Source organism: Chenopodium quinoa, unplaced genomic scaffold, assembly GCF_001683475.1.
Source record: "Chenopodium quinoa cultivar QQ74 unplaced genomic scaffold, ASM168347v1, whole genome shotgun sequence".
Classification (NCBI taxonomy): domain Eukaryota; kingdom Viridiplantae; phylum Streptophyta; class Magnoliopsida; order Caryophyllales; family Amaranthaceae; genus Chenopodium; species Chenopodium quinoa.
In genome coordinates this window covers 2,449,895-2,476,521 of record NW_018743863.1, presented here as the reverse complement: position 1 = coordinate 2,476,521, position 26,627 = coordinate 2,449,895, and the positions used below count along the sequence as shown (strand labels likewise).

At 41.0% G+C, this 26,627-nt stretch overlaps 1 protein-coding gene across 1 annotated transcript; it reads left to right on the top strand.

Moving 5' to 3' along the window:
* Positions 1-704: 704 nt before the first annotated feature.
* Positions 705-3,152, top strand: LOC110686540. Its single transcript, XM_021863158.1, has one exon. The coding sequence runs from the start codon at positions 705-707 to the stop codon at positions 3,150-3,152; it is 2,448 nt and encodes an 815-aa protein (XP_021718850.1).
* Positions 3,153-26,627: the final 23,475 nt, after the last annotated feature.

Here is a 26,627-nt window from a genome sequence, read left to right as displayed (position 1 = left end):
AGGTTTTAGTTGTTAGGAATTAGAGATTGATCACCTCTAAGACCCTATTTTGTGTTGCATGCTAGTTGCGCGAGAGTGAGCTTGTATGTGATGATGACTAGGTTAGGGATGACCTCGACCACCGAGGCGGGGTTGGGTAGGCGGTGTTTAGGTGAGCCCGAGAGGGAATCCTAGATGTTGGACCATAGGCCCCAATTGTTTGGTTGACCGATTGAACCATTCTTGTTGCCTCTAATTGTTGAAATCATTGTTAGTTAGGAATTCTCCCCTATCCCCTAGTGTTTTCTATTCCTTGATTTTCGAAGTTTTATACCTCTGCTTGTTGCTTGTTAATTTAGTTCTTAGTTTATTTGTTTCCCTAGTAGCTATAGATAAATCCATCAAAAATTTATTCCTCCCTTTTCAATTGACTTATAAGTGATCTAAGCAAGAGACGTTTGACCTTCCCTGAGGATTCGACCCCTCTTCCACTATGCTACCTTTGGTTAGTTTAGGACGTGGGTTTTCTTTTTATTCTTGACTCGACCTTTAGGAACTAACGACACCTAGGGGGCCGATCAAGTTTTGGCGCCGTTGCCGGGGAGTGGCAACATTGTTTATTGCTTAGTTATCTTGTTTTTCAATTGTTTTCTACTTCTATCCTTCTATTTTTCATTTATTTCTCCGTTGTTGTCATTCGCTAATTGTCTGCTTAGCTGTGTTGAATGCTTAGAAGATCACAGGGACCACCTACTCACGACCTCGATCTCGACATTGACCGCACTCTAAGGCGAGTGAGGAGACTATTTGTTGAACAAACGGGTGAGGAGGAGGAGTTCTTTGATTCTTCTAGTGATATTTCTTCAGACATGGGGGATGCCAATGGCGCTCTTTTTGGTGACTTTGGTAATCCGGGTAGTCATGAATTACAATGTGGGATTCTACTTCCTACAACGGAAACAAATTTCACTATCCACCCGCACTACACTCAAATGGTGCGTGGAGATCAATTTTCTGGAGCAGCTCATGAAGATCCGATAGAGCATTTGGACAAATTTCTCGAGACATGTGCTTTAATCCAAACCAACCAAGTCACTCAAGAACACATCCGGATGCACCTTTTTCGGTATTCGCTCACAGGCAAGGCTTATAGGTGGCTCAAAAACCTAAAGCCCGGCTCGTTGGCCACATGGAGAGACACGGCCAAAGCTTTCTTGAACAAGTTCATTCCCGAAGACAAATCAACCGAATTGAGGCAGAAAATTTCATCATTTAGGCAAGAAAGGTATGAATCTTTGGGGGAAGCTTGGGACCGGTTTAAAGAGTATGTGAGAGCTTGCCCACACCATGAGTTTGACAAGCAACTTCTCATCAAGTTCTTCTATGATGGTCTTGACGACATACCCAAGCAAAATTTGAATTCCGGATGTGGTGGACATATTAGCAAGGTGCCTCAAGCTCAATTGGAGGACACCATAGAGGAAGTTGTGAGGTACTATTCTACGAGTGGTGGAAGAAGAAGAGGTGAAGAGAGAGCTTCGGGCAAATTCGAGCTTGATCAAGGTTCACTCAAGGCTCTTATGGAACAAGTCATTGACAAGAAGCTGGGAAATAGCCAAGGGTCTTCATCTTCCTCCACCAATCAAGTACACTCTTTCTCTTGTGAGAATTGTGGGGGTACCAACCATGATATATCATATTGTGGTGGTCGAGACCCCGAACATGTAGCGGCAATGGGGTACATGAACAATCAACGTGATAATTGGAGAGCCCCCAATGCCAATTATGGTAATAGATTTCAAGATGCAAGTGGCCCAAGCCACAACACGGGTCAAATGGCTCCCTTTCCAAATCCAAATGCTAGCGATCACCCTAGAGCACCATTCAAGCAAGGACCACCCAACCAATTTCAAAATTTCCAACCCAACCCTTCCATGCAAAATGATCCTAATCAACAAATGCTCATGGAAACTCTCAATAGAATCCAATCAAGCCTATCCGCCATGGATCAAAGAATAACCAATAGTGAGCGAAAAGCGGATCAAAGGCATCAAGAGGTCACCGCACATCAAAATATGATGGATAATCAAGTGGCTCAACTCGCCGAGAGGGTGACCAATCTAGCCAATGAGAAGCTCCCGGGCCAACCTACTACCAACCCGGCTACCACCCATCATATCAAAGCTATCTCTCTTAGGTCCGGAAAGTCTTATGAGGGGCCTAGGAGTGATCAATCGGAGCACAACAAGGAGGGTGAAGAGCAAGTGGTTGAAGAGGTCAATGGAGATAGCCAAGGTCAAATAATTGACAATAGTGTTGAAGGAAGCATTGAGAAGAAGAAGGGTGAAGGTAGTGAAAAGAGCAAGGAAGTTGGGAAAGACAAGCAACCATCAACATCTTATCAACCATCAAGGTTTGAACCACCACCGCCTTATCCCGAGAGGATTGTTGAGAGGAGATTGAATGACAAGTACAACAAGTTTATGGCTATGCTCAAGTCACTTCACATCAACATTCCATTCCTTGAAGCCATGACTCAAATGCCACCCTATGCAAAATTCCTCAAGGAACTCCTCTCCAACAAAAAGAAGCTAAGTGATGAGTGTATCACTCTTCCTCATCAAGTTAGTGCCCTAGTGCAAAGAACCTTGCCTACCAAGCAATGTGATCCGGGAAGCTTCACTCTTCCGGTCAAGATTGGTGATATGGAGACCACGGGTGCACTAGCCGATCTTGGGGCAAGTGTGAGCCTCATGCCACTATCCATTGCAAAGAAGCTCAACTTCGAGATGATACCTTCAAGAAAGGTGATTCAATTAGCCGACCGGTCCACAAAATTCCCATGCGGTGAGTTAGAAGACGTTCCTATCAAGATTGAGAATTTGTTTGTGCCTTGCGATTTTGTGGTGATGGATATGGAGGAGGACCCTCATACTCCTCTTATCCTTGGAAGAGAGGCACTCAAGACCATGGGAGCGGTCGTCAATTGCAAAGATAATACCATTACATGTGAGGTGGCCAATGAGAAGTACAAGTTTGAATTCTCAAAGACTTTGAAGCAACCTATGGTAGTGAAGATTTGGCGGGTGGACTTGGTGGACTCCGAACTTGATGAATTGGTGAAGTCTCATGAGGTATTTAAAGACAAGGGTGATGAAGACCTCCCATGTTAGGAGGTGGGTGAAGGAGAATCTTTGTGTGCCTTGGAGGTTGAAAGCCTTGAAGGTGAAACTCATCCCGAGACTCAAGGAGCCGTGGATGAGCTCCCATCGATCCAAAGTGAGTCTAAGGAGGAGAGTTCCACGCCTCCTCCCAAGGTAGAACTAAAACCCCTCCCTCCTTCTCTCAAATATGCTTATTTGGATGATGTTGCTTACATCCTATTATTGTCAATGCTAACCTCGATGACACCTCATTGCAAAAATTAATTGAGATTTTAAAAAAATATAGGAGTGTTATCGGGTATAGCATTGATGATATTAAGGGGATTAGCCCTAGCTTGTGTATGCATCGCATTCATCTTGAGGATGATCATGCCTCTTCCATTGAACCTCAAAGGCGGTTGAATCCGACTTTGAAGGAAGTGGTTAAGAAGGAAATCCTCAAACTACGTGAAGCGGGGATCATTTATGCTATCTCCGATAGCAAATGGGTGAGCCCGGCTCATGTGGTTCCCAAAAAGGGAGGCATGACCATCATACAAGATGACAAGGGGAATGATATCTCCACCCGCACTGTCACGGGGTGGAGAATGTGCATTGACTATAGGAGGCTTAATAAAGCCACTAGAAAAGATCATTTCCCCTTTCCATTTATCGATCAAATGTTGGAAAGGTTGGTGAAGCATTCACACTATTGTTTTCTTGATGGTTATTCGGGTTTCTTTCAAATCCCAATTCACCCGGATGACCAACATAAAACAACCTTCACTTGTCCATTTGGGACATTTGCCTACCGAAGGATGCCCTTCGGATTGTGCAATGCCCCATCGACTTTCCAACGATGTATGACAGCAATCTTTTCTGATATGATCGAAAATGCAATAGAAGTTTTCATGGATGATTTCAGTGTTTGTGGTTCGTCTTTTGACCTATGCTTGCACAATCTCGAAAAGGTTTTAAAGAGGTGTCAAGAGACGAACCTTGTGTTGAATTGGGAAAAGTGCCATTTTATGGTCGAGGAGGGCATTGTCCTCGGGCATAAAGTGTCCATTAATGGTATTGAGGTAGACCCGGCAAAGGTCTCGGCGATAGAAAAGCTACCCCCACCATCATCGGTGACCGGGGTACGTGCCTTCTTGGGGCACGCCGGCTTATATCGCCGATTTATCAAAGATTTTGCACAAATAGCGAGACCTTTGACGAGTTTACTTCAAAAAGAGGTGGAGTTCAAATTCGATGATGCTTGCACTAAGGCATTTGAAACCTTGAAAAATGCTTTAGTGAATGCGCCTATAGTGCAAGCACCGAATTGGGAACTCCCGTTTGAACTAATGTGTGACGCGAGTGATAATGCAGTTGGAGCAGTCCTTGGGCAAAGGAAAGAAAAGAAATTGAATGTGATCTCTTATGCAAGCCGGACTTTAGATACGGCACAAAAGAATTACACCACCACGGAGAAGGAAATGTTGGCGGTGGTCTTCGCTTTTGACAAGTTTAGACCCTATTTGGTGTGCAACAAGGCCGTTGTCTACACCGATCACTCCGCGGTGAAGTATTTAATGAGCAAAAAGGATGCTAAGCCGCGTCTAATCCGATGGGTCCTTCTCTTACAAGAATTTGACATTGAAATACGGGATAAGAAAGGAAGTGAGAACCTAGTGGCTGACCACCTCTCAAGGTTGCCGTTAGACCACCCTTCTTACCTTGACAAAGAGGATCCCATCGATGATGAGCTTCGAGATGACTCTCTTATGGCGATCGTTACCAACACCATCCCTTGGTTCGCTGATATTGCAAATTATTTAGCAAGCGGGGTGGTACCTTATGACTATGATGCTCGACAAAGGAAGAGGTTCTTCAAGGAAGTTAAGAGGTATTTTTGGGATGATCCAAGCTTGTACAAGAAGTGTAGTGACGGTTTGTTCCAGAAATGTGTGGCAAATCATGAGATGGAAGGTATTATGGAACATTGTCATTCACTACCTTGTGGAGGTCATGGAGGTGTCAACAAGACCGTGGCAAGGATCCTAGGTTGCAAGCTTTGGTGGCCAACTATGCGCAAAGATGTTCACAAGTTCATCCTTCGATGTGACCGATGCCAAAGGATGGGAGGAATCACAAAGAGAAATGAAATGCCGCAACAATCAATCTTAGAAGTTGAGCCATTTGATGTATGGGGAGTGGACTTCATGGGTCCGTTTGTCTCCTCATGTGGGAATTTGTATATCCTTGTGGCTGTGGATTATGTGACTAAATGGGTGGAAGCGATACCATCACCCACAAATGACCACAAGGTAGTGTTGAAGTTGCTCAAGAAGATCATCTTTCCTAGATTTGGGGTGCCACGGTGCCTAATTAGTGATGGCGGATCTCATTTCGCCAAGAAACAACTCGAAGCACTTTTGAAGAAATATGGGGTACATCATAAGGTTGGACTCCCTTACCATCCACAAACCCAAGGGCAAGTGGAGGTGTCCAACAGAGAAATTAAGAGTTTGCTCGAGAGGATGGTCAACAAGTCTAGAAAAGATTGGTCCCTAAGACTGGATGATGTACTATGGGCCTTACGGACCGCTTACAAGACACCGATTGGCACCACGCCATATCGACTTGTCTATGGTAAGGGATGCCACCTTCCGGTGGAATTGGAGTACAAGGCATGGTGGGCTGTAAAGGAACTCAACATGGACCTTCACTTGGCCGGAGAAAAGAGGTTACTCAAGCTCAACGAGTTGGAAGAGTTGAGGTATGATGCTTATGAGAGCTCTAGACTCTACAAAGAACAAACCAAGAGGTGGCACGACAAAAGGATTCGAGATCGTGACTTCGAGGTGGGTAACAAGGTTCTTCTCTTCAACTCACGTCTCCGACTCTTTCCCGGGAAGCTCAAGTCCAAATGGGTGGGGCCGTTTACAATCACCAAAGTAACCCCCTATGGCTCGTTCGAATTGGAAAATCATGAAGATGGGAGCCGGTTCATGGTGAATGGGCAACGGATCAAAAGATACTATGATGAAGGAGATATTGGAAAGATCGGTTGCCTAATGCTTGGGACGGTCCACACCGTTCCTCCCCCTTAGCTTTATTGCTCGTGACGTAACGTCAAGCTAGGGACGTTAAACTAGCATGCTTTGTAGTATATTGTGAATATTTGTCTTTGAACTATCTCTTTAGTTACTTTTTTGTTTTAAGTACTTTGCAAAAATCCGGAGGATTTTTCCCCAAAGAGGGGATGGTTTATGTTGGTTATCGTTAGCCAAAATGCTATAAACCGAAGGGCACGACCTCTTGGCTCAACCAATCAATGGTTGAGTCGGGTACTTAGGTCGCATCCTATAGAAGTACTAACGATTTTGGTTTGAGTGATATTTGAGTGTTTGTAGGTTTGGGAAATAATGCTTTTAAAGCCAAAAATCCGACAGTCTAGAGCGGGCGCTCTAAACAGAGGGCGGGCGCTCTGCATCATTGGGAATTATTCAGAACACTTGAGGCCAAAATCCGAGAATTTAGAGCGGGCGCTCTGGGTGTAGAGCGGGCGCTCTGATTTTAAGGGGGCTAAGGAAGGAAAATTTCGAGAATTTAGAGCGGGCGCTCTGGGTGTAGAGCGGGCGCTTTGAAGGTCCCTCAGAAATTCTACATTTTTGGTGCTAAAATCCGAGAAGCTAGAGCGGGCGCTCTGGTCAGAGAGCGGGAGCTCTGAGTTTTGGGTGAAAAATTGACTAAGTGTGGGAAAATTGCGCAGCTTTAGAGCGGGCGCCCTGGTCTTAGAGCGGGCGCTTTGATTTTCAACCCAGAAACCTGATTTTTCAGCGAAATGTTAGAGCGGCCGCTCTACCCTTAGAGCGCCCGCTCCGACCCTCATTTCAGACTTTGCGTTTTATCCCCTTTTAATTTTGAGCACCCAAATTCTCACCTCAAACTCCCTATCCCTATCCCTTCTCTCACCTCAAACTCCCTCAACTTCTTCCTCCATAACCAAACCTTCATCTCCTCCAAATCTCCACCTTCCAACTACGAATTCCTCTAAAATTCACAAATTATTCATCCCCTATCTCCAAAAATCATACATCTCCATCAAGAATTCAGCACCTAGTCCGGATTTCATCAAGAATTGAAGCGGGTTCTACCGGGTTCGCGTCTGGCCAAGTCGGGTTCTTCTTCAATTTCAACTCTAGGCTAATTTGTCTCCAATTGTTGGTATAATCCTACTCTTACTAAGTTAATTTTCCCTATTTCTTTGGATATTTGCTTATTAAGGTTGGCTTAATTGGAGAATTGATGGTGAATGAATGGGTTTTGTGTTTTATGTGGTGAAAATTTGTTGTGAATTGTAGTGTGTTGTTTGTTGTGGTGCTTTGGCAAGGGAAAATTATTGTGGATTTTTGCTAGGTTTTGGTTTGTAGAAAGTTTTGGTTTTAGAATTGGTGGTTGTGCAAAGTTTTGGAGAGTTTTGTTTTTGTGGTCATTGTGTAGAATTGTTGGAAATTGTTGGGTTGTTGTGGTGTGTTGCTTTGGAAAATTTCTATATTGTTGTTGTAAGAAATGGCTGGTGGTTCAAAGAGGCAAAGAGCCGAACCAAGGAGTGGTAATGTAGGAGAAAGTAGTGGTGCCGGTAGTAGTGGTGGGCATGCTCAACCCACTCGATTCAACATTACCCTGCCACATGCGGCCCAAAGGACCAAATTGGCCGCATTGGATAGGAGGGCAATTAATCCAACTCTCTTCTATTCCCAACACGACTGTTATATGATTGGAATAGACGAGAAGGTTAGGGAGCTTGCAGTGAATCTGGGGTTTGATGCGTTCTTGGATTGTAGATTGCCAAATGATTACATCACCGCAGATACTTCCTACTACTACCCCACCCAACCGCCTCTAACTTACCGCCCCCTAACATTGGAGTTTCTTGCTAGCTTCGAGTTAAATCAAGAAGAGGGTATGGAAGGCATTGATGCATTCAAAGTAAAATTCCGGTTGTTCAACAAAGGCCGCCACATTACCCTCCGTGCTTTCAATGAACTATTTGGTTGGGACCCAAATGCTCGAATCTTGGATAACTCCGGACTTGACGGTCAAGGTTATATAGAGGGGTACAATCCGCAAGAATTTTGGGCCCGAATCACGAGTGGGGCTAGAGAATTCCAATAAAACTCCTCCAAGGCCTCAGAGATCCACCATGCCGCCTTACGGTACTTTCACCGGATGCTTGCATATATTTTCTTCTCCAGAAAAGATCTAGGTAAAATGAGCGATCAAGAGTTATATCTTCTTTGGAGAGCTACCGAGGGTGCGCTTCTTTACCCACCTGCCACCTGATAAGTGGCATTTATGCCACTATTTAGATCCTCTAATCGCGGTATTTTTCTACGTTTGTCCCTTGTTTGTACCCCCTTTTGCTCCGTTTCTCTCTTTATTATGTTTGTGTGCTTTTCCTCGTGTTTTGTAGGCTTTTGGAGTTGATTTTGAGAGAATGAAGAGCTTGGAGAATTGGAGTTCATTTGAAGAGCTACAAAGGAAGTTAAGGAGCAAGCAAGCAAGGCCATGCGAACAGCGCGGGTCGCGCTTTCAGAATGGCGCGGGCGCGCCAAACCCAGCGCGGGCGTGCCTAACATTGGGGTCGAAAATATTGGAGGCAGAATGTAGGCGCGATTTGGGCGCGGCTTAGGCGCGGGCGCTCCTATCATAGGCGCGGGCGCTCCTAACATAGGCGCGGGCGCGCCTAAGTTAGGCGCGGGCGCTCAAGGGCCTGAACTCCAAAACTAACCTTTGTTCACTCTTTTAGCCATAACTTTTGATTTACACATCGGATTGCGGTGATTCAAATTGCGTTGGAAACTAGACTTGAAGAGCTTTCCAACGATAGGTCGCACGCTACAAGAAGCCTCCTAGAACAGAAGTTATGGATATTTTAATTTGAATGTCGCTGCCAGGCCGAAACCCAGATTGGCGCGGGCGCGCCATTCTACTGCGGTTCTATTTTTAGCCCGATTCTCTCCTATTTTTGAAAGAGTTTTGGATTGGGGGGTTTCTTGGGGGTTTTCTCTCTCCTCTTTGAGGGGTTAAACCCTAACATCTCTCCATCAATCTTCACATAAATTAGGCTTAGATTTAGTTTTAATCTTTGTTTTTATACTTTGTAATGTAGATTAAGAGTAATTTAGGGAATTTTAGAGAGAGAAAGTGAAGAGCTTCAATGGTGGATTGAAGAAGATGAAGATGCAAAGTGACATTGTTTTGGATTCCTTTTCAATACTTCAATGAGCATTCTAAACTCTATCTCATTTATTGTTCTTTCTTAATTTCTTGCTTGATTAGAGTAGTTGTTTAGTTTAATTGCTTCTCTTTGTTCTTCTTGTTGGGTTTTGTGTTAGTTGTTCATGATTAGTGAGTAATTCCCTTTACTAAGGGATTGGTGATAGCATGTGGTGAATCTTGAATGTATTAGGCTAGACAAATGTTGGTTATATGTGATTAAATATACCTTGTAACCATGTTTTACTAATTACTCCATGTGAATGGCCAATCATGTGTTGTAATTGGGTGGATTGAACTAAGTTATGACGATAGTGTAACTTAGGGATATCCATTAGGTGATCGATTCTATGCAAAAACCTTAACTTTCACAGCTTATGACGATAGTATGAGCATGTGTTAAGTTGGGAAAGCCTTTGACCCCGATAGGTGGTTAGATGGTATTGTTGGTATTGCCTTATATGAGATATTTGGTTTGCATGTAAACTCATTTCCATTGCCTAACTTTATTGAAGATCATTGTCATGTTTGACCCTCTCCCTTGGTGTTAGTTTAACTTAATATTAATCTCATTTTGTTTATTGTTCTATCCATCCTATCTCTTTGACCTAGCTTAATTGGTGGTGGTGTTGATAGTGTTTATGTCGTCTCCGTGGTTCGACCCTCTACTTACCACTAAACTTGTTTAGTGTAGGTGTAGGTTTATAAATATTGTTTGGTTGAGGGTAGTTAGTCCAACGACCTAATTATCCTTCACCAGAATGGCGCCGTTGCCGGGGACGGCTTCCATTATTGTTGTATTACCTTATTGAGTCTAGGTCTTTGCGAATATTTTCTTTTCTTTTTGTTTATTTTTTTTTTTTTTTTTTTTTTTTTAAAAAAAAAAAGAAAAAAAAAGGAAATTCCAAAAATATTTGAGCTTTCTTATTTGGTTGCTATTTGTTTTGCCTCATTGAGTCATGGATCAATTTGTCCAAAATGAAATGTCATGTCCTTCTTTGCCTCAATTTGAATATGAGCCTTTTTGGGTATACTTTAATAGGTTTGAAGACTTCTCTAATTACCTTGGTTGTACTTTATGGGAGTCTTGTGAGATAATTTATTGGGGTTTGAATGAGTACACTAAGGGGGTGGTTGAAAACATATTTAATGGTGAATTTCGAGCCACATCTTCGGATGAGGCTTGGGATTTCTATTTGTGGTTTGCTCGGGATAGCAATGAGCAAGATAATTATGATAATTGTCGTGATTTTTCTAACTCTTGCATAAACTCTAATGATGATTCTTATGTTCCCCATGATGATCCCTTGATGCATGATGGCAACCCTTCCCTTTTGTATGCTAATTGTGATGAGATGCATCCCAATGTTGATAATGTTCATGATATTTTTCAATGTTCATCAATTATATGCATGAATTCCAATGATGCTTCACACACCCCAAATTCTCAAATGCATAATTCTTCATCTTCCTTTCCTTTTTCATACACGATTCCTAATGAGTTCCCCTATGTGTCTAATGAGCCTTTTTGTGAGGGTAATTCAGTGGGGAGATCGAAGGAAGAAGAGTGTATGGAGATGCTTAAGGAGTTTATGAGAAAACAAGATGAAGAGAGGAATGAAAGGGAAGCTTGGATTAAAATGATGGAAAGTAAAATTTCCCAACTAGCCTCATCCCAAGAGGATGCCTTTTCTTCTTCTCCCTCCTCCCATTTGAGTGAGCCTAAGGGTAATCAAGAGAGTGAGACAACTCATTTGGAATTTGAGAATGTGATTGAGGATGATGATTTTGAAAGTGATGGAGGGAGTATGGATGGTGAGATTTTTCATGACTTCGTGAATACCAACCCCTCCACCCAATTTGAGCCTCAAAACTCTTCGCAACCCATTGACGATACAAAATTGATGCAATTAAACATTGATTTGAGGTTGCTTAGAGAAAAGTTTGGTTTAGGTGATGATGAGATACCAATGTTCATTCATGGTGACTTGGGGAATGTTAAAAATGATGATCATGCTCTTGTTGAGAGTGAAATATCCCAATTGGTGATTGAGAATACATTGAAAATCTTTGAGGGTATTGAAGATGAGTTAGAAGAGAAAGCTTGTGATTCAATGCTAGGTGGTGTAATTGAGGTGGTGAGTGCGATCCCAATTCAAACCCCTTCAACTTACATCCCTTTTTCAAGGAAGTTTAGCAATATTCCTTCTTTTCCCATCTCACTACCATATTTTCTTAAAAATAAACCAATTGAGGACCCCCTTGCCTCTCTATACCACCATGACCTTACTTTTGATTTCAATGATGAGCTTTCACCTTCCAAAATGCAACTAAATGAGTTTGTTCCCTCTTTTTCTTTTTCTTATTTTAATTTTTCTTTTGATTTTTCTTTTGATTCTTTTGATTTTTCTTTTCCCCCTCCCCTCAAGCGTAGAGTTTCTTTCAACTTTGTGCTTGCTTGTCATATGAGCATCGTATATGCTCTATTTCTTGAAATGTTTTCCGATGCGTATGACAAGCTTTTGCGTTCTTTGTCCGGTTATTTACTAATAAGGTCAATCTTGGACCTTAAACAAGACTTTCTCGGGAAGTAACCCGTGTTTATATTGCTTTTACTTTTCTTTTATATCTTTTAATTTTGTTTTCCTCTTGTTTATCTTTGTATATAGGTACTTGATGTCTATACTTTTGCGCATGACCTTGGACCGAGAACCATAAGAAGTAGCAAACCAAGGAATATTTGTAAATGGAAGTTGAAGCATAAAAGAAGAGCAATTTAATGGAAATGAGGAAAATGACTTAATTTGCGGGTTTCTACACCCACCTAACATTTTGGTTCACTCTTTCCATCTCCTCTCTTTTGTTGCTTTACCCTTTTATTGTCATATGGTTTGAAAGATAAATGTTTGTGGTTTTGTTGTTTCCTTCTTCCCTTTCTTGGTCTCTTGATTGCTTGATTTACCCCCCATACATACCAAGGTTTATTTTTGACTTTGGTTATTCTATATTTGGATGGCCATGAGTGCCTTATTGACTTGACTTTTGGTATGCATGGCTTTGTCGTTGATCATGCTCTCTTCTAGCGCAATTTGTATATACATTCTCAAGTTGTTCTCGTTTTGTGAATATTTGTTTGTATAGCGTCTTTTCCTTTGAAAACAAGGCAAGTTTGCATATGTGTTTTGATCCGTTCTTGTTTTGGTCTTACTACTTTGAACTTGTGTCCTTGAAGGCTTTCCTTCCTAATTGGTAATGGTATGCACGGTTTGAGAGTGTTTTGGGTTCAGTTAAACATATTTTAATGCTAAGGTAGCGGTTTTAAGAACTTTGGGATACTTGTAGCCTTAATCCATGGTTGTGGTAAGACGGTGTCGCTCTCCATAGTGGATATGAACCCCTTAGGTCGGTAATTGCTATACAAATCCCGTGTGAGGTTTATTTGTTCTAGCCTTCATCAACTTTGTTGAGTGGCATATTTGGATCCTTGGTTATGCATTTTTCAATCCAGAGTTTGACTTCTATCTACCCGAGATCGTGACCGAACCCTTTAAGGGAGGACATAGGCATTTTTCATTTTCTTATCCTTCTTTTTGTTTTGTTACAAAATTGGTTTTCTTTTAAATTTGCCCCTCTTGCTAACCCTTTGAGCCTATTTCCCTTTCTTGATTTTGAGCCACATTACAAACCGAATGACCTTTTGTTCCCCTAAACCTTTTGTTTATGTGAAGCATGTTGGTTTGAGAATCATTTTGTGTTGATTTTGAACGCAAATGAGAAAGTTGTAGTTCTTTGGTCAAGCAAGTGAGTAAACTGTGTTTCTATTCAGTGAAATAAGAGCAAATGCTTATGAAAAGTCGTCCTTACTCAAATAAGGTAAGGACCAAAAAAAAAAAAAAAAAAAAAAAAAAAAAAAAAAAAAAAAAAAAACTTCATATCCCTCGTGTTTGAGCATTGAGGACACTGCTCCGTTCAAGTGTGGGGGAGTCCTGTTTCTTAGTCTTGTTAGTGTGTGTTTATTGAATAAGTGTGGGGGAATACCACCAAATTTTTAAATTTTTCAAAATTTTTCCCACCTTACACCCCAAGCATACCCTTACAACCAATAAAAGACCTTTAGACCCTATAGAGTTTAGTCTTTATCGATGGAGGAAGATAGTTGTCAAGCTTATAGAGAGAGAGTGCATAGCCAAGACGTCGGGATAACCTTCTCATCGTTTTCATTTCTTTATCTTTTTTTTGGTTCCTTCGAGGAACCATGAGAAGCCCACCTAATGCTTGACTTGAAGCTAGTGGAGAGAATGCGGCTAGCTAGTTTGGGATGAAAGGTGAATTGTACGGCTCTTAGTTCTCTATGCTTAGCTTAGTCTATGTTTCTTTCAACCCTAAACATCTTGGAATGTGCATACCCTTATTTGTTTAGAAAGTTGTGCATTCATTGGTGCTTGTTTCGTTCCAAAAAGTCCACCAAGAACGTCTTGTTTTTGTGTTTATTTTATTTGTCCATGCATTTCCTTGTTTGTGTTGCTTTATGTGTAGAGTTATGGGTTAAACTCTTTGGAAACCCTTACGAGAGCACACTCGTCCTCATAGGCGACTTTGAGGTTTAAATGGCTTGTTGTTTACGCTAAAAACAACCGTGATTCCTACGGAAGTGAGTTAGTGTATATTCTTTTTCACCCCTCTCCTTTTAGTGTTATTAGATCCTTTTTCTTTCTTTTTGTTTCTGCTTTTGTTCTTGCTTGAGGACAAGCAAGAGGCAAGTGTGGGGGAATTTGATAAGTGGCATTTATGCCACTATTTAGATCCTCTAATCGCGGTATTTTTCTACGTTTGTCCCTTGTTTGTACCCCCTTTTGCTCCGTTTCTCTCTTTATTATGTTTGTGTGCTTTTCCTCGTGTTTTGTAGGCTTTTGGAGTTGATTTTGAGAGAATGAAGAGCTTGGAGAATTGGAGTTCATTTGAAGAGCTACAAAGGAAGTTAAGGAGCAAGCAAGCAAGGCCATGCGAACAGCGCGGGTCGCGCTTTCAGAATGGCGCGGGCGCGCCAAACCCAGCGCGGGCGTGCCTAACATTGGGGTCGAAAATATTGGAGGCAGAATGTAGGCGCGATTTGGGCGCGGCTTAGGCGCGGGCGCTCCTATCATAGGCGCGGGCGCTCCTAACATAGGCGCGGGCGCGCCTAAGTTAGGCGCGGGCGCTCAAGGGCCTGAACTCCAAAACTAACCTTTGTTCACTCTTTTAGCCATAACTTTTGATTTACACATCGGATTGCGGTGATTCAAATTGCGTTGGAAACTAGACTTGAAGAGCTTTCCAACGATAGGTCGCACGCTACAAGAAGCCTCCTAGAACAGAAGTTATGGATATTTTAATTTGAATGTCGCTGCCAGGCCGAAACCCAGATTGGCGCGGGCGCGCCATTCTACTGCGGTTCTATTTTTAGCCCGATTCTCTCCTATTTTTGAAAGAGTTTTGGATTGGGGGTTTCTTGGGGGTTTTCTATCTCCTCTTTGAGGGGTTAAACCCTAACATCTCTCCATCAATCTTCACATAAATTAGGCTTAGATTTAGTTTTAATCTTTGTTTTTATACTTTGTAATGTAGATTAAGAGTAATTTAGGGAATTTTAGAGAGAGAAAGTGAAGAGCTTCAATGGTGGATTGAAGAAGATGAAGATGCAAAGTGACATTGTTTTGGATTCCTTTTCAATACTTCAATGAGCATTCTAAACTCTATCTCATTTATTGTTCTTTCTTAATTTCTTGCTTGATTAGAGTAGTTGTTTAGTTTAATTGCTTCTCTTTGTTCTTCTTGTTGGGTTTTGTGTTAGTTGTTCATGATTAGTGAGTAATTCCCTTTACTAAGGGATTGGTGATAGCATGTGGTGAATCTTGAATGTATTAGGCTAGACAAATGTTGGTTATATGTGATTAAATATACCTTGTAACCATGTTTTACTAATTACTCCATGTGAATGGCCAATCATGTGTTGTAATTGGGTGGATTGAACTAAGTTATGACGATAGTGTAACTTAGGGATATCCATTAGGTGATCGATTCTATGCAAAAACCTTAACTTTCACAGCTTATGACGATAGTATGAGCATGTGTTAAGTTGGGAAAGCCTTTGACCCCGATAGGTGGTTAGATGGTATTGTTGGTATTGCCTTATATGAGATATTTGGTTTGCATGTAAACTCATTTCCATTGCCTAACTTTATTGAAGATCATTGTCATGTTTGACCCTCTCCCTTGGTGTTAGTTTAACTTAATATTAATCTCATTTTGTTTATTGTTCTATCCATCCTATCTCTTTGACCTAGCTTAATTGGTGGTGGTGTTGATAGTGTTTATGTCGTCTCCGTGGTTCGACCCTCTACTTACCACTAAACTTGTTTAGTGTAGGTGTAGGTTTATAAATATTGTTTGGTTGAGGGTAGTTAGTCCAACGACCTAATTATCCTTCACCAGAATGGCGCCGTTGCCGGGGACGGCTTCCATTATTGTTGTATTACCTTATTGAGTCTAGGTCTTTGCGAATATTTTCTTTTCTTTTTGTTTATTTTTTTTTTTTTTTTTTTTTTAAAAAAAAAAAAGAAAAAAAAAGGAAATTCCAAAAATATTTGAGCTTTCTTATTTGGTTGCTATTTGTTTTGCCTCATTGAGTCATGGATCAATTTGTCCAAAATGAAATGTCATGTCCTTCTTTGCCTCAATTTGAATATGAGCCTTTTTGGGTATACTTTAATAGGTTTGAAGACTTCTCTAATTACCTTGGTTGTACTTTATGGGAGTCTTGTGAGATAATTTATTGGGTTTGAATGAGTACACTAAGGGGGTGGTTGAAAACATATTTAATGGTGAATTTCGAGCCACATCTTCGGATGAGGCTTGGGATTTCTATTTGTGGTTTGCTCGGGATAGCAATGAGCAAGATAATTATGATAATTGTCGTGATTTTTCTAACTCTTGCATAAACTCTAATGATGATTCTTATGTTCCCCATGATGATCCCTTGATGCATGATGGCAACCCTTCCCTTTTGTATGCTAATTGTGATGAGATGCATCCCAATGTTGATAATGTTCATGATATTTTTCAATGTTCATCAATTATATGCATGAATTCCAATGATGCTTCACACACCCCAAATTCTCAAATGCATAATTCTTCATCTTCCTTTCCTTTTTCATACACGATTCCTAATGAGTTCCCCTATGTGTCTAATGAGCCTTTTTGTGAGGGTAATTCAGTGGGGAGATCGAAGGAAGAAGAGTGTATGGAGATGCTTAAGGAGTTTATGAGAAAACAAGATGAAGAGAGGAATGAAAGGGAAGCTTGGATTAAAATGATGGAAAGTAAAATTTCCCAACTAGCCTCATCCCAAGAGGATGCCTTTTCTTCTTCTCCCTCCTCCCATTTGAGTGAGCCTAAGGGTAATCAAGAGAGTGAGACAACTCATTTGGAATTTGAGAATGTGATTGAGGATGATGATTTTGAAAGTGATGGAGGGAGTATGGATGGTGAGATTTTTCATGACTTCGTGAATACCAACCCCTCCACCCAATTTGAGCCTCAAAACTCTTCGCAACCCATTGACGATACAAAATTGATGCAATTAAACATTGATTTGAGGTTGCTTAGAGAAAAGTTTGGTTTAGGTGATGATGAGATACCAATGTTCATTCATGGTGACTTGGGGAATGTTAAAAATGATGATCATGCTCTTGTTGAGAGTGAAATATCCCAATTGGTGATTGAGAATACATTGAAAATCTTTGAGGGTATTGAAGATGAGTTAGAAGAGAAAGCTTGTGATTCAATGCTAGGTGGTGTAATTGAGGTGGTGAGTGCGATCCCAATTCAAACCCCTTCAACTTACATCCCTTTTTCAAGGAAGTTTAGCAATATTCCTTCTTTTCCCATCTCACTACCATATTTTCTTAAAAATAAACCAATTGAGGACCCCCTTGCCTCTCTATACCACCATGACCTTACTTTTGATTTCAATGATGAGCTTTCACCTTCCAAAATGCAACTAAATGAGTTTGTTCCCTCTTTTTCTTTTTCTTATTTTAATTTTTCTTTTGATTTTTCTTTTGATTCTTTTGATTTTTCTTTTCCCCCTCCCCTCAAGCGTAGAGTTTCTTTCAACTTTGTGCTTGCTTGTCATATGAGCATCGTATATGCTCTATTTCTTGAAATGTTTTCCGATGCGTATGACAAGCTTTTGCGTTCTTTGTCCGGTTATTTACTAATAAGGTCAATCTTGGACCTTAAACAAGACTTTCTCGGGAAGTAACCCGTGTTTATATTGCTTTTACTTTTCTTTTATATCTTTTAATTTTGTTTTCCTCTTGTTTATCTTTGTATATAGGTACTTGATGTCTATACTTTTGCGCATGACCTTGGACCGAGAACCATAAGAAGTAGCAAACCAAGGAATATTTGTAAATGGAAGTTGAAGCATAAAAGAAGAGCAATTTAATGGAAATGAGGAAAATGACTTAATTTGCGGGTTTCTACACCCACCTAACATTTTGGTTCACTCTTTCCATCTCCTCCCTTTTGTTGCTTTACCCTTTTATTGTCATATGGTTTGAAAGATAAATGTTTGTGGTTTTGTTGTTTCCTTCTTCCCTTTCTTGGTCTCTTGATTGCTTGATTTACCCCCCATACATACCAAGGTTTATTTTTGACTTTGGTTATTCTATATTTGGATGGCCATGAGTGCCTTATTGACTTGACTTTTGGTATGCATGGCTTTGTCGTTGATCATGCTCTCTTCTAGCGCAATTTTTATATACATTCTCAAGTTGTTCTCGTTTTGTGAATATTTGTTTGTATAGCGTCTTTTCCTTTGAAAACAAGGCAAGTTTGCATATGTGTTTTGATCCGTTCTTGTTTTGGTCTTACTACTTTGAACTTGTGTCCTTGAAGGCTTTCCTTCCTAATTGGTAATGGTATGCACGGTTTGAGAGTGTTTTGGGTTCAGTTAAACATATTTTAATGCTAAGGTAGCGGTTTTAAGAACTTTGGGATACTTGTAGCCTTAATCCATGGTTGTGGTAAGACGGTGTCGCTCTCCATAGTGGATATGAACCCCTTAGGTCGGTAATTGCTATACAAATCCCGTGTGAGGTTTATTTGTTCTAGCCTTCATCAACTTTGTTGAGTGGCATATTTGGATCCTTGGTTATGCATTTTTCAATCCAGAGTTTGACTTCTATCTACCCGAGATCGTGACCGAACCCTTTAAGGGAGGACATAGGCATTTTTCATTTTCTTATCCTTCTTTTTGTTTTGTTACAAAATTGGTTTTCTTTTAAATTTGCCCCTCTTGCTAACCCTTTGAGCCTATTTCCCTTTCTTGATTTTGAGCCACATTACAAACCGAATGACCTTTTGTTCCCCTAAACCTTTTGTTTATGTGAAGCATGTTGGTTTGAGAATCATTTTGTGTTGATTTTGAACGCAAATGAGAAAGTTGTAGTTCTTTGGTCAAGCAAGTGAGTAAACTGTGTTTCTATTCAGTGAAATAAGAGCAAATGCTTATGAAAAGTCGTCCTTACTCAAATAAGGTAAGGACCAAAAAAAAAAAAAAAAAAAAAAAAAAAAAAAAAAAAAAAAAAACTTCATATCCCTCGTGTTTGAGCATTGAGGACACTGCTCCGTTCAAGTGTGGGGGAGTCCTGTTTCTTAGTCTTGTTAGTGTGTGTTTATTGAATAAGTGTGGGGGAATACCACCAAATTTTTAAATTTTTCAAAATTTTTCCCACCTTACACCCCAAGCATACCCTTACAACCAATAAAAGACCTTTAGACCCTATAGAGTTTAGTCTTTATCGATGGAGGAAGATAGTTGTCAAGCTTATAGAGAGAGAGTGCATAGCCAAGACGTCGGGATAACCTTCTCATCGTTTTCATTTCTTTATCTTTTTTTTGGTTCCTTCGAGGAACCATGAGAAGCCCACCTAATGCTTGACTTGAAGCTAGTGGAGAGAATGCGGCTAGCTAGTTTGGGATGAAAGGTGAATTGTACGGCTCTTAGTTCTCTATGCTTAGCTTAGTCTATGTTTCTTTCAACCCTAAACATCTTGGAATGTGCATACCCTTATTTGTTTAGAAAGTTGTGCATTCATTGGTGCTTGTTTCGTTCCAAAAAGTCCACCAAGAACGTCTTGTTTTTGTGTTTATTTTATTTGTCCATGCATTTCCTTGTTTGTGTTGCTTTATGTGTAGAGTTATGGGTTAAACTCTTTGGAAACCCTTACGAGAGCACACTCGTCCTCATAGGCGACTTTGAGGTTTAAATGGCTTGTTGTTTACGCTAAAAACAACCGTGATTCCTACGGAAGTGAGTTAGTGTATATTCTTTTTCACCCCTCTCCTTTTAGTGTTATTAGATCCTTTTTCTTTCTTTTTGTTTCTGCTTTTGTTCTTGCTTGAGGACAAGCAAGAGGCAAGTGTGCGGGAATTTGATAAGTGGCATTTATGCCACTATTTAGATCCTCTAATCGCGGTATTTTTCTACGTTTGTCCCTTGTTTGTACCCCCTTTTGCTCCGTTTCTCTCTTTATTATGTTTGTGTGCTTTTCCTCGTGTTTTGTAGGCTTTTGGAGTTGATTTTGAGAGAATGAAGAGCTTGGAGAATTGGAGTTCATTTGAAGAGCTACAAAGGAAGTTAAGGAGCAAGCAAGCAAGGCCATGCGAACAGCGCGGGTCGCGCTTTCAGAATGGCGCGGGCGCGCCAAACCCAGCGCGGGCGTGCCTAACATTGGGGTCGAAAATATTGGAGGCAGAATGTAGGCGCGATTTGGGCGCGGCTTAGGCGCGGGCGCTCCTATCATAGGCGCGGGCGCTCCTAACATAGGCGCGGGCGCGCCTAAGTTAGGCGCGGGCGCTCAAGGGCCTGAACTCCAAAACTAACCTTTGTTCACTCTTTTAGCCATAACTTTTGATTTACACATCGGATTGCGGTGATTCAAATTGCGTTGGAAACTAGACTTGAAGAGCTTTCCAACGATAGGTCGCACGCTACAAGAAGCCTCCTAGAACAGAAGTTATGGATATTTTAATTTGAATGTCGCTGCCAGGCCGAAACCCAGATTGGCGCGGGCGCGCCATTCTACTGCGGTTCTATTTTTAGCCCGATTCTCTCCTATTTTTGAAAGAGTTTTGGATTGGGGGGTTTCTTGGGGGTTTTCTCTCTCCTCTTTGAGGGGTTAAACCCTAACATCTCTCCATCAATCTTCACATAAATTAGGCTTAGATTTAGTTTTAATCTTTGTTTTTATACTTTGTAATGTAGATTAAGAGTAATTTAGGGAATTTTAGAGAGAGAAAGTGAAGAGCTTCAATGGTGGATTGAAGAAGATGAAGATGCAAAGTGACATTGTTTTGGATTCCTTTTCAATACTTCAATGAGCATTCTAAACTCTATCTCATTTATTGTTCTTTCTTAATTTCTTGCTTGATTAGAGTAGTTGTTTAGTTTAATTGCTTCTCTTTGTTCTTCTTGTTGGGTTTTGTGTTAGTTGTTCATGATTAGTGAGTAATTCCCTTTACTAAGGGATTGGTGTTAGCATGTGGTGAATCTTGAATGTATTAGGCTAGACAAATGTTGGTTATATGTGATTAAATATACCTTGTAACCATGTTTTACTAATTACTCCATGTGAATGGCCAATCATGTGTTGTAATTGGGTGGATTGAACTAAGTTATGACGATAGTGTAACTTAGGGATATCCATTAGGTGATCGATTCTATGCAAAAACCTTAACTTTCACAGCTTATGACGATAGTATGAGCATGTGTTAAGTTGGGAAAGCCTTTGACCCCGATAGGTGGTTAGATGGTATTGTTGGTATTGCCTTATATGAGATATTTGGTTTGCATGTAAACTCATTTCCATTGCCTAACTTTATTGAAGATCATTGTCATGTTTGACCCTCTCCCTTGGTGTTAGTTTAACTTAATATTAATCTCATTTTGTTTATTGTTCTATCCATCCTATCTCTTTGACCTAGCTTAATTGGTGGTGGTGTTGATAGTGTTTATGTCGTCTCCGTGGTTCGACCCTCTACTTACCACTAAACTTGTTTAGTGTAGGTGTAGGTTTATAAATATTGTTTGGTTGAGGGTAGTTAGTCCAACGACCTAATTATCCTTCACCACCACCCCGGAGCACAAGATCAATCTAGGGTATCTGTTTGCCAAGAGATGTAAGGCAATAAGGGACTCCCCCCTCTTGACTGGTCCTATCTTTATGGGAGGGATGGTCACGTATATCGCCTTCAAGTACAGATACAAGACCCAGCTGCAGCAGATGGAGAGCTTGAACATGGCAGCCGAATTGAACATAGAGAAGATGAAAAGAATGCAATTCATTTCGGATTCCACGGGAGTCCCGGGTAAGGCCTTCATTTGGCGGATCCGAGACGTCCCTTGGTGCTACATGCCATGTCCGTTCATGATGAATCCGCCCCCGGGAACTGAGTTACCATGGCAAGTCCCTATGGAGCAAATTCACGAGAATGACCTCTCCCAGCCCGAGATTGATCATAGAAATGAAATCAGGCAAGCGAGGCGGCAACAACAACAATTCCAGCAACATCAAGAGCAACAGCAGCAACAGTTTTAGCAGCAGCAACAAGAGCAATTTCAACAATTTATTTCTCAGGCACAGCAGCATCTTCAGCAGCCCCCCCAGTTCTCGGGGGAGGTGAGCCCTCTTCCTCTTCTGCATTTAATATTGAGCAAGCTTTCGCTAGCCTCACTCTGGAGGTTAGGAACCTTGCTCAAGCCCGGCCTAGGGAAAGAGAGGAGGCCCCTGCTCAGTCTCCTGGTCCCACTTTTGATATTTATCAAAACCATATTTATGATTACCATGTGGACCAGGGACATTTTAGCCCATGTGTCAACTACCCCTACTACCCTCCGCAGCACGGGCCTGTCCCGAATTGGGAGCCCCCTCAGGTAGATGACAATGGGAACCCCATTCCTCGTACCGGCGGCCAATACCCCTATTGGCAAGGCCCCGATACCCTGCATGACCCTCCCCACTCCTTCCCCCCCTACAACCACCAGCGCCCAGGTGGGTGTGATTACCTCGGTGATCCCGCCTATCCTTATCAGGGCGACGGCTTTCCCCCCGGTTATTACGGTGGGTGGGAGCCATATGGGCCGCCATGCGATGTTGATTATGATTGGGCGCCCCCTGTAGTTGTAGAGGGAGAGGAAGAGGAAGACTCTGAGGAATAGATGATCATTTCTTTTGACCCCCCCCCCCACCCTTGACTATTACATGTTTTATCGCACCGAGACGGTGCCTGGTTTTAGTTGGGGGGGTGCCTTAGCATTTTCATATCTAGGGGCAAATGAAAAGATCATTTTGGGGATGAGCAGCCTTTCCTATGCTTGCTTATGCTTAATAATCTGTTGGCTTGTATCTGTTGGTTTGTATTATACATGATCACTTTTCCTTTTTCTTCTTTATTTTGTTTTCTAATCTTTTTGCTTTGGAGTTCTGGTATTTCTCACTTTTTGGCAGGTTGTATACTACTTTTGGAAGGAGCCAAGGTTGGTTGACTTGGAACCCATCATTCTTTTTATGTTTTGGATTGGCATGGCTCCGGTGAGATCTTTCCAAACTCTCTTCTATTTATTTTATCTTGCTTAGTTCCTAGGAGCGGAGTTAGGATTAAGTTGATTGATTCATGGATGTTTGCATACTTGGAATTGTGTACTGAGAATTGTGTGAATTGATGCTTTCATTCTTGAGTTCCTCTTCTATCCTTCTATCCCTTCCTTTCTATTTTTGTTGAAGAGTAGCAACGGGGCGAGGTTCACACCTCGTGAGAGGCGCCCGGCTTTATGCCTAGGAGGACGTGCATTCAATTCACGTACCTTCTACCGCCCCCACTTATGGAATTTATTCCAAACGAAGTCCTACTTCTCTTGTTGCTCTTCAATGTTTTCTTTTTCTTTTTCTTTCTCTTAGTGTTATCCAAGGCAAGTGTTAAAACTTTGTTTTGTGTTTGGCTGAATTAGTAGCTACAATGTATGAACATATATGAGTTGGTTCCTTGGTTTGATAGGTTTACAAGGTCTTTAATGTTTTGGTTGAAAATCACATAGCTTCATTGCTCAAATGACTCCTATTGGACATATCTTGGGCTATTTAGGCCTTGATCCCTTTTGTCCTCGGTTTGTGGTTGTGGGCGTAGCTCATCTTGTGAATGAAAGCTAGGTGGCTAGAAATTTGGAGACTTAGTGTTTTGCTACTTGATCTAAAACTCGCTCCATTTGACTCTTGAGACCGCGACCGAATCGACTCATAGGATGATAAAGGCATTCATTTCGGGATAAGGGCATAATGTTTCGTTCTTTTTAGATCCTTTTTTTTATTTCCTAGGACACCTTTACTTTCAAATTTCAGGTTTTTGGGTTTACATTCACCTTTTGCGTACCCCCTTGAGCCTTCCACTTTTTGTCTACCCGCATTACAAGCCTTATGAACCTAATTTTATTTTCACCTTTATAGAAATGAGTGAAACTCGAGCTTGGCTTTGTATCTAAGTTAAAAGTTTGGCATAGTGGATGTCTATAATGTAAATTGCAAGGGACGTTCTTGTTTCCCCAATTAAATCTTTTGGTATAAAAAAAAAAAAAAAAAAAAAAAGTTGGAATAAGAATGCATAAGTAAGGCATCGATCTTGTATATAGTTTAGAGTTAGTTGGGGGGTATAATACCCACTAACTAAGGTTAGTTGGCCTTGGTTTTGCTCGATTCATTAATGTTTCACTCTTAGGAGCTTACACCACCAGCCATAATTTTTATTTTTTTACCCTTACCCCAAGCCATTTCATTGCACCTTAAAAGCCCTTTGGACCTTGAGTGATTGAGTCAATGTCGGTGGAGAGAGTCATGGGTCGAGCTTTTAGATTGGATTTGCATTTACTAAGTTAGGGCAATCCTACCTTGCCCACCTCCTTGTTGTTCTCCTAATTCTCTTGTGGAATTCGAGACGACTAGCCGCCTAGTGTACATGATCGAGATGAGGAAGGTTGCCTTGGTGAGGGCGATTGGAGGATAGGATCTTTATAGTCCAAGCTTTTGAGCATGAGCTATGTGGCCTTCAACCAGGAGCATTAGCTAGCTTGTCCACCTATCTTGTCAAGAAGCTTGTGCATCCTTGTGATTGCATTGTAGTGAAAGTTCAACCATTCATGTTTGTGTTTCTTTCCCTTTTTATTTTTCTATTTTTCTATTTTTCTATTTGTCTCTAAGAACCTTGCCTTGATTTAGTGCGAAGTTGTGGGTTAATCTCTCTCGAAAACCCTCACGAGAGCATACTCGTCCTCCTAAGTGACTTGGGGGTTTAAATGGCTTGTCGTTTACGCTAAAAACGACCGTGATTCCTACGAAAGTGAGTTAGTGTATAGACTTATGCTTTTGGTTATTTTTGTTTGCTTATTTTACTTCGCTCGAGGACGAGCAAAGGACTTAGTTGGGGGGAATTTGATCAGTGGCCATTTGGCCCACTTTTCTACTTCGTTTCTTCCCCGATTGAGCCCTTTGTTTGCCCTTTTTCCTCTATTTTAGCTTAGTTTTGTTATTATTGAGCATATTTGTTACTTGGAGTGGTTTTGAGTCATTTTTGGCTCATTTCCTAAGGTTTTATTCCCTCTCCTTTAACCCATTTCAATTTGCTCCTATTAGAACCTTTCCTATGATTTGTGTTTTCCATCTTACAGGTCCTCCCGTGGCTAAGAAAGCAAGGATTGGATGCAAGGATTAGGCATGCTTTGGAGTCAAAGGGATTGGAGCATTAGAGCCCAAAATATGAAGGAAAGAAGAGTTCAGAGCGGGCGCTCTAGATATGGAGCGGGCGCTCTGTATTCCTTGCTGCAGAAAAACCAAGTACCCAACCCTCAGAGCGGGCGCTCTAATGTTGAAGCGGGCGCTCTAGCTCCCAGAATAATCAGAGCATTTTCTGCGAGACTTCAGAGCAGGCGCTCTGGCCTTAGAGCGGGCGCTCCGTGTTCCCCTGACCGATTTGAACTCTGCTACACGCGTAGGCCGACGGCTCTAATTATTTTACTCTGCACGTGATGCCTAAAATTTTGGGCCTTGATTTGGGTTAGGTTTTAGAGGAGGGTATAAATACCTCTCTTCCTTGTAATTGGGAAGAGAGAGGTAGGTAGAGAGAAAAATATTAGAAAATCAGATTTCAGCTTATTGTTTTCTTTCTTTCTTTTGCACTTTAGATTAGTTAGGGTTTAGTTCCTCATTAGATCTAAAACACTACTCTTTGTTACTCTCTTTCATTTTCAATCCAAGATTAAATCTTTTGGTATTATTTCTATCCCTACTCTTTATTTATTGCTTTATTTATCTATTTTAATTAGTTTTAGCTTATCTTTAGTTGTTATTTCAAGTCAATAGAATAGTTTAATGTCTTAGTTGCCTCCTTGTTTAAACTTGCAATTTCTGGTTTTGATCCTTTATTTTCTTGCTATTAGTATAATATTATCCTTATTTGCTTAGATTTCATGCTATTTAAAATAGATTACAAGTAGACTTAACATATTCTCTTCAAAGTTAACTTCTTTAGTAAAGTTTAATCATCCTATTTTCTGGTTTTAGCCATGTTTCTCTCATTAAACTTAGTTTTTGCTTTTGTTAATGTTCTTGTGTGCTTTGGTATGACCCTTCCTTCTCTAGGCTAGGTTTCTAGCTAGGGGAGGGGGAAATGATGAACTAATGATGAAATGAATGATATGTGGTGCAAGATTGGGTAGATTGAGAAGTTTTGCAATTGATTCCAACCTAGGTTTTAGTTGTTAGGAATTAGAGATTGATCACCTCTAAGACCCTATTTTGTGTTGCATGCTAGTTGCGCGAGAGTGAGCTTGTATGTGATGATGACTAGGTTTGGGATGACCTCGACCACCGAGGCGGGGTTGGGTAGGCGGTGTTTAGGTGAGCCTGAGAGGGAATCCTAGATGTTGGACCATAGGCCCCAATTGTTTGGTTGACCGATTGAACCATTCTTGTTGCCTCTAATTGTTGAAATCATTGTTAGTTAGGAATTCTCCCCTATCCCCTAGTGTTTGCTATTCCTTGATTTTCGAAGTTTTATACCTCTGCTTGTTGCTTGTTAATTTAGTTCTTAGTTTATTTGTTTCCCTAGTAGCTATAGATAAATCCATCAAAAATTTATTCCTCC

Coding starts and splice junctions, on each gene's coding strand:
- LOC110686540 (XM_021863158.1), top strand. CDS start 705: ATGCTTAGAAGATCACAGGGACCACCTACTCACGACCTCGATCTCGAC.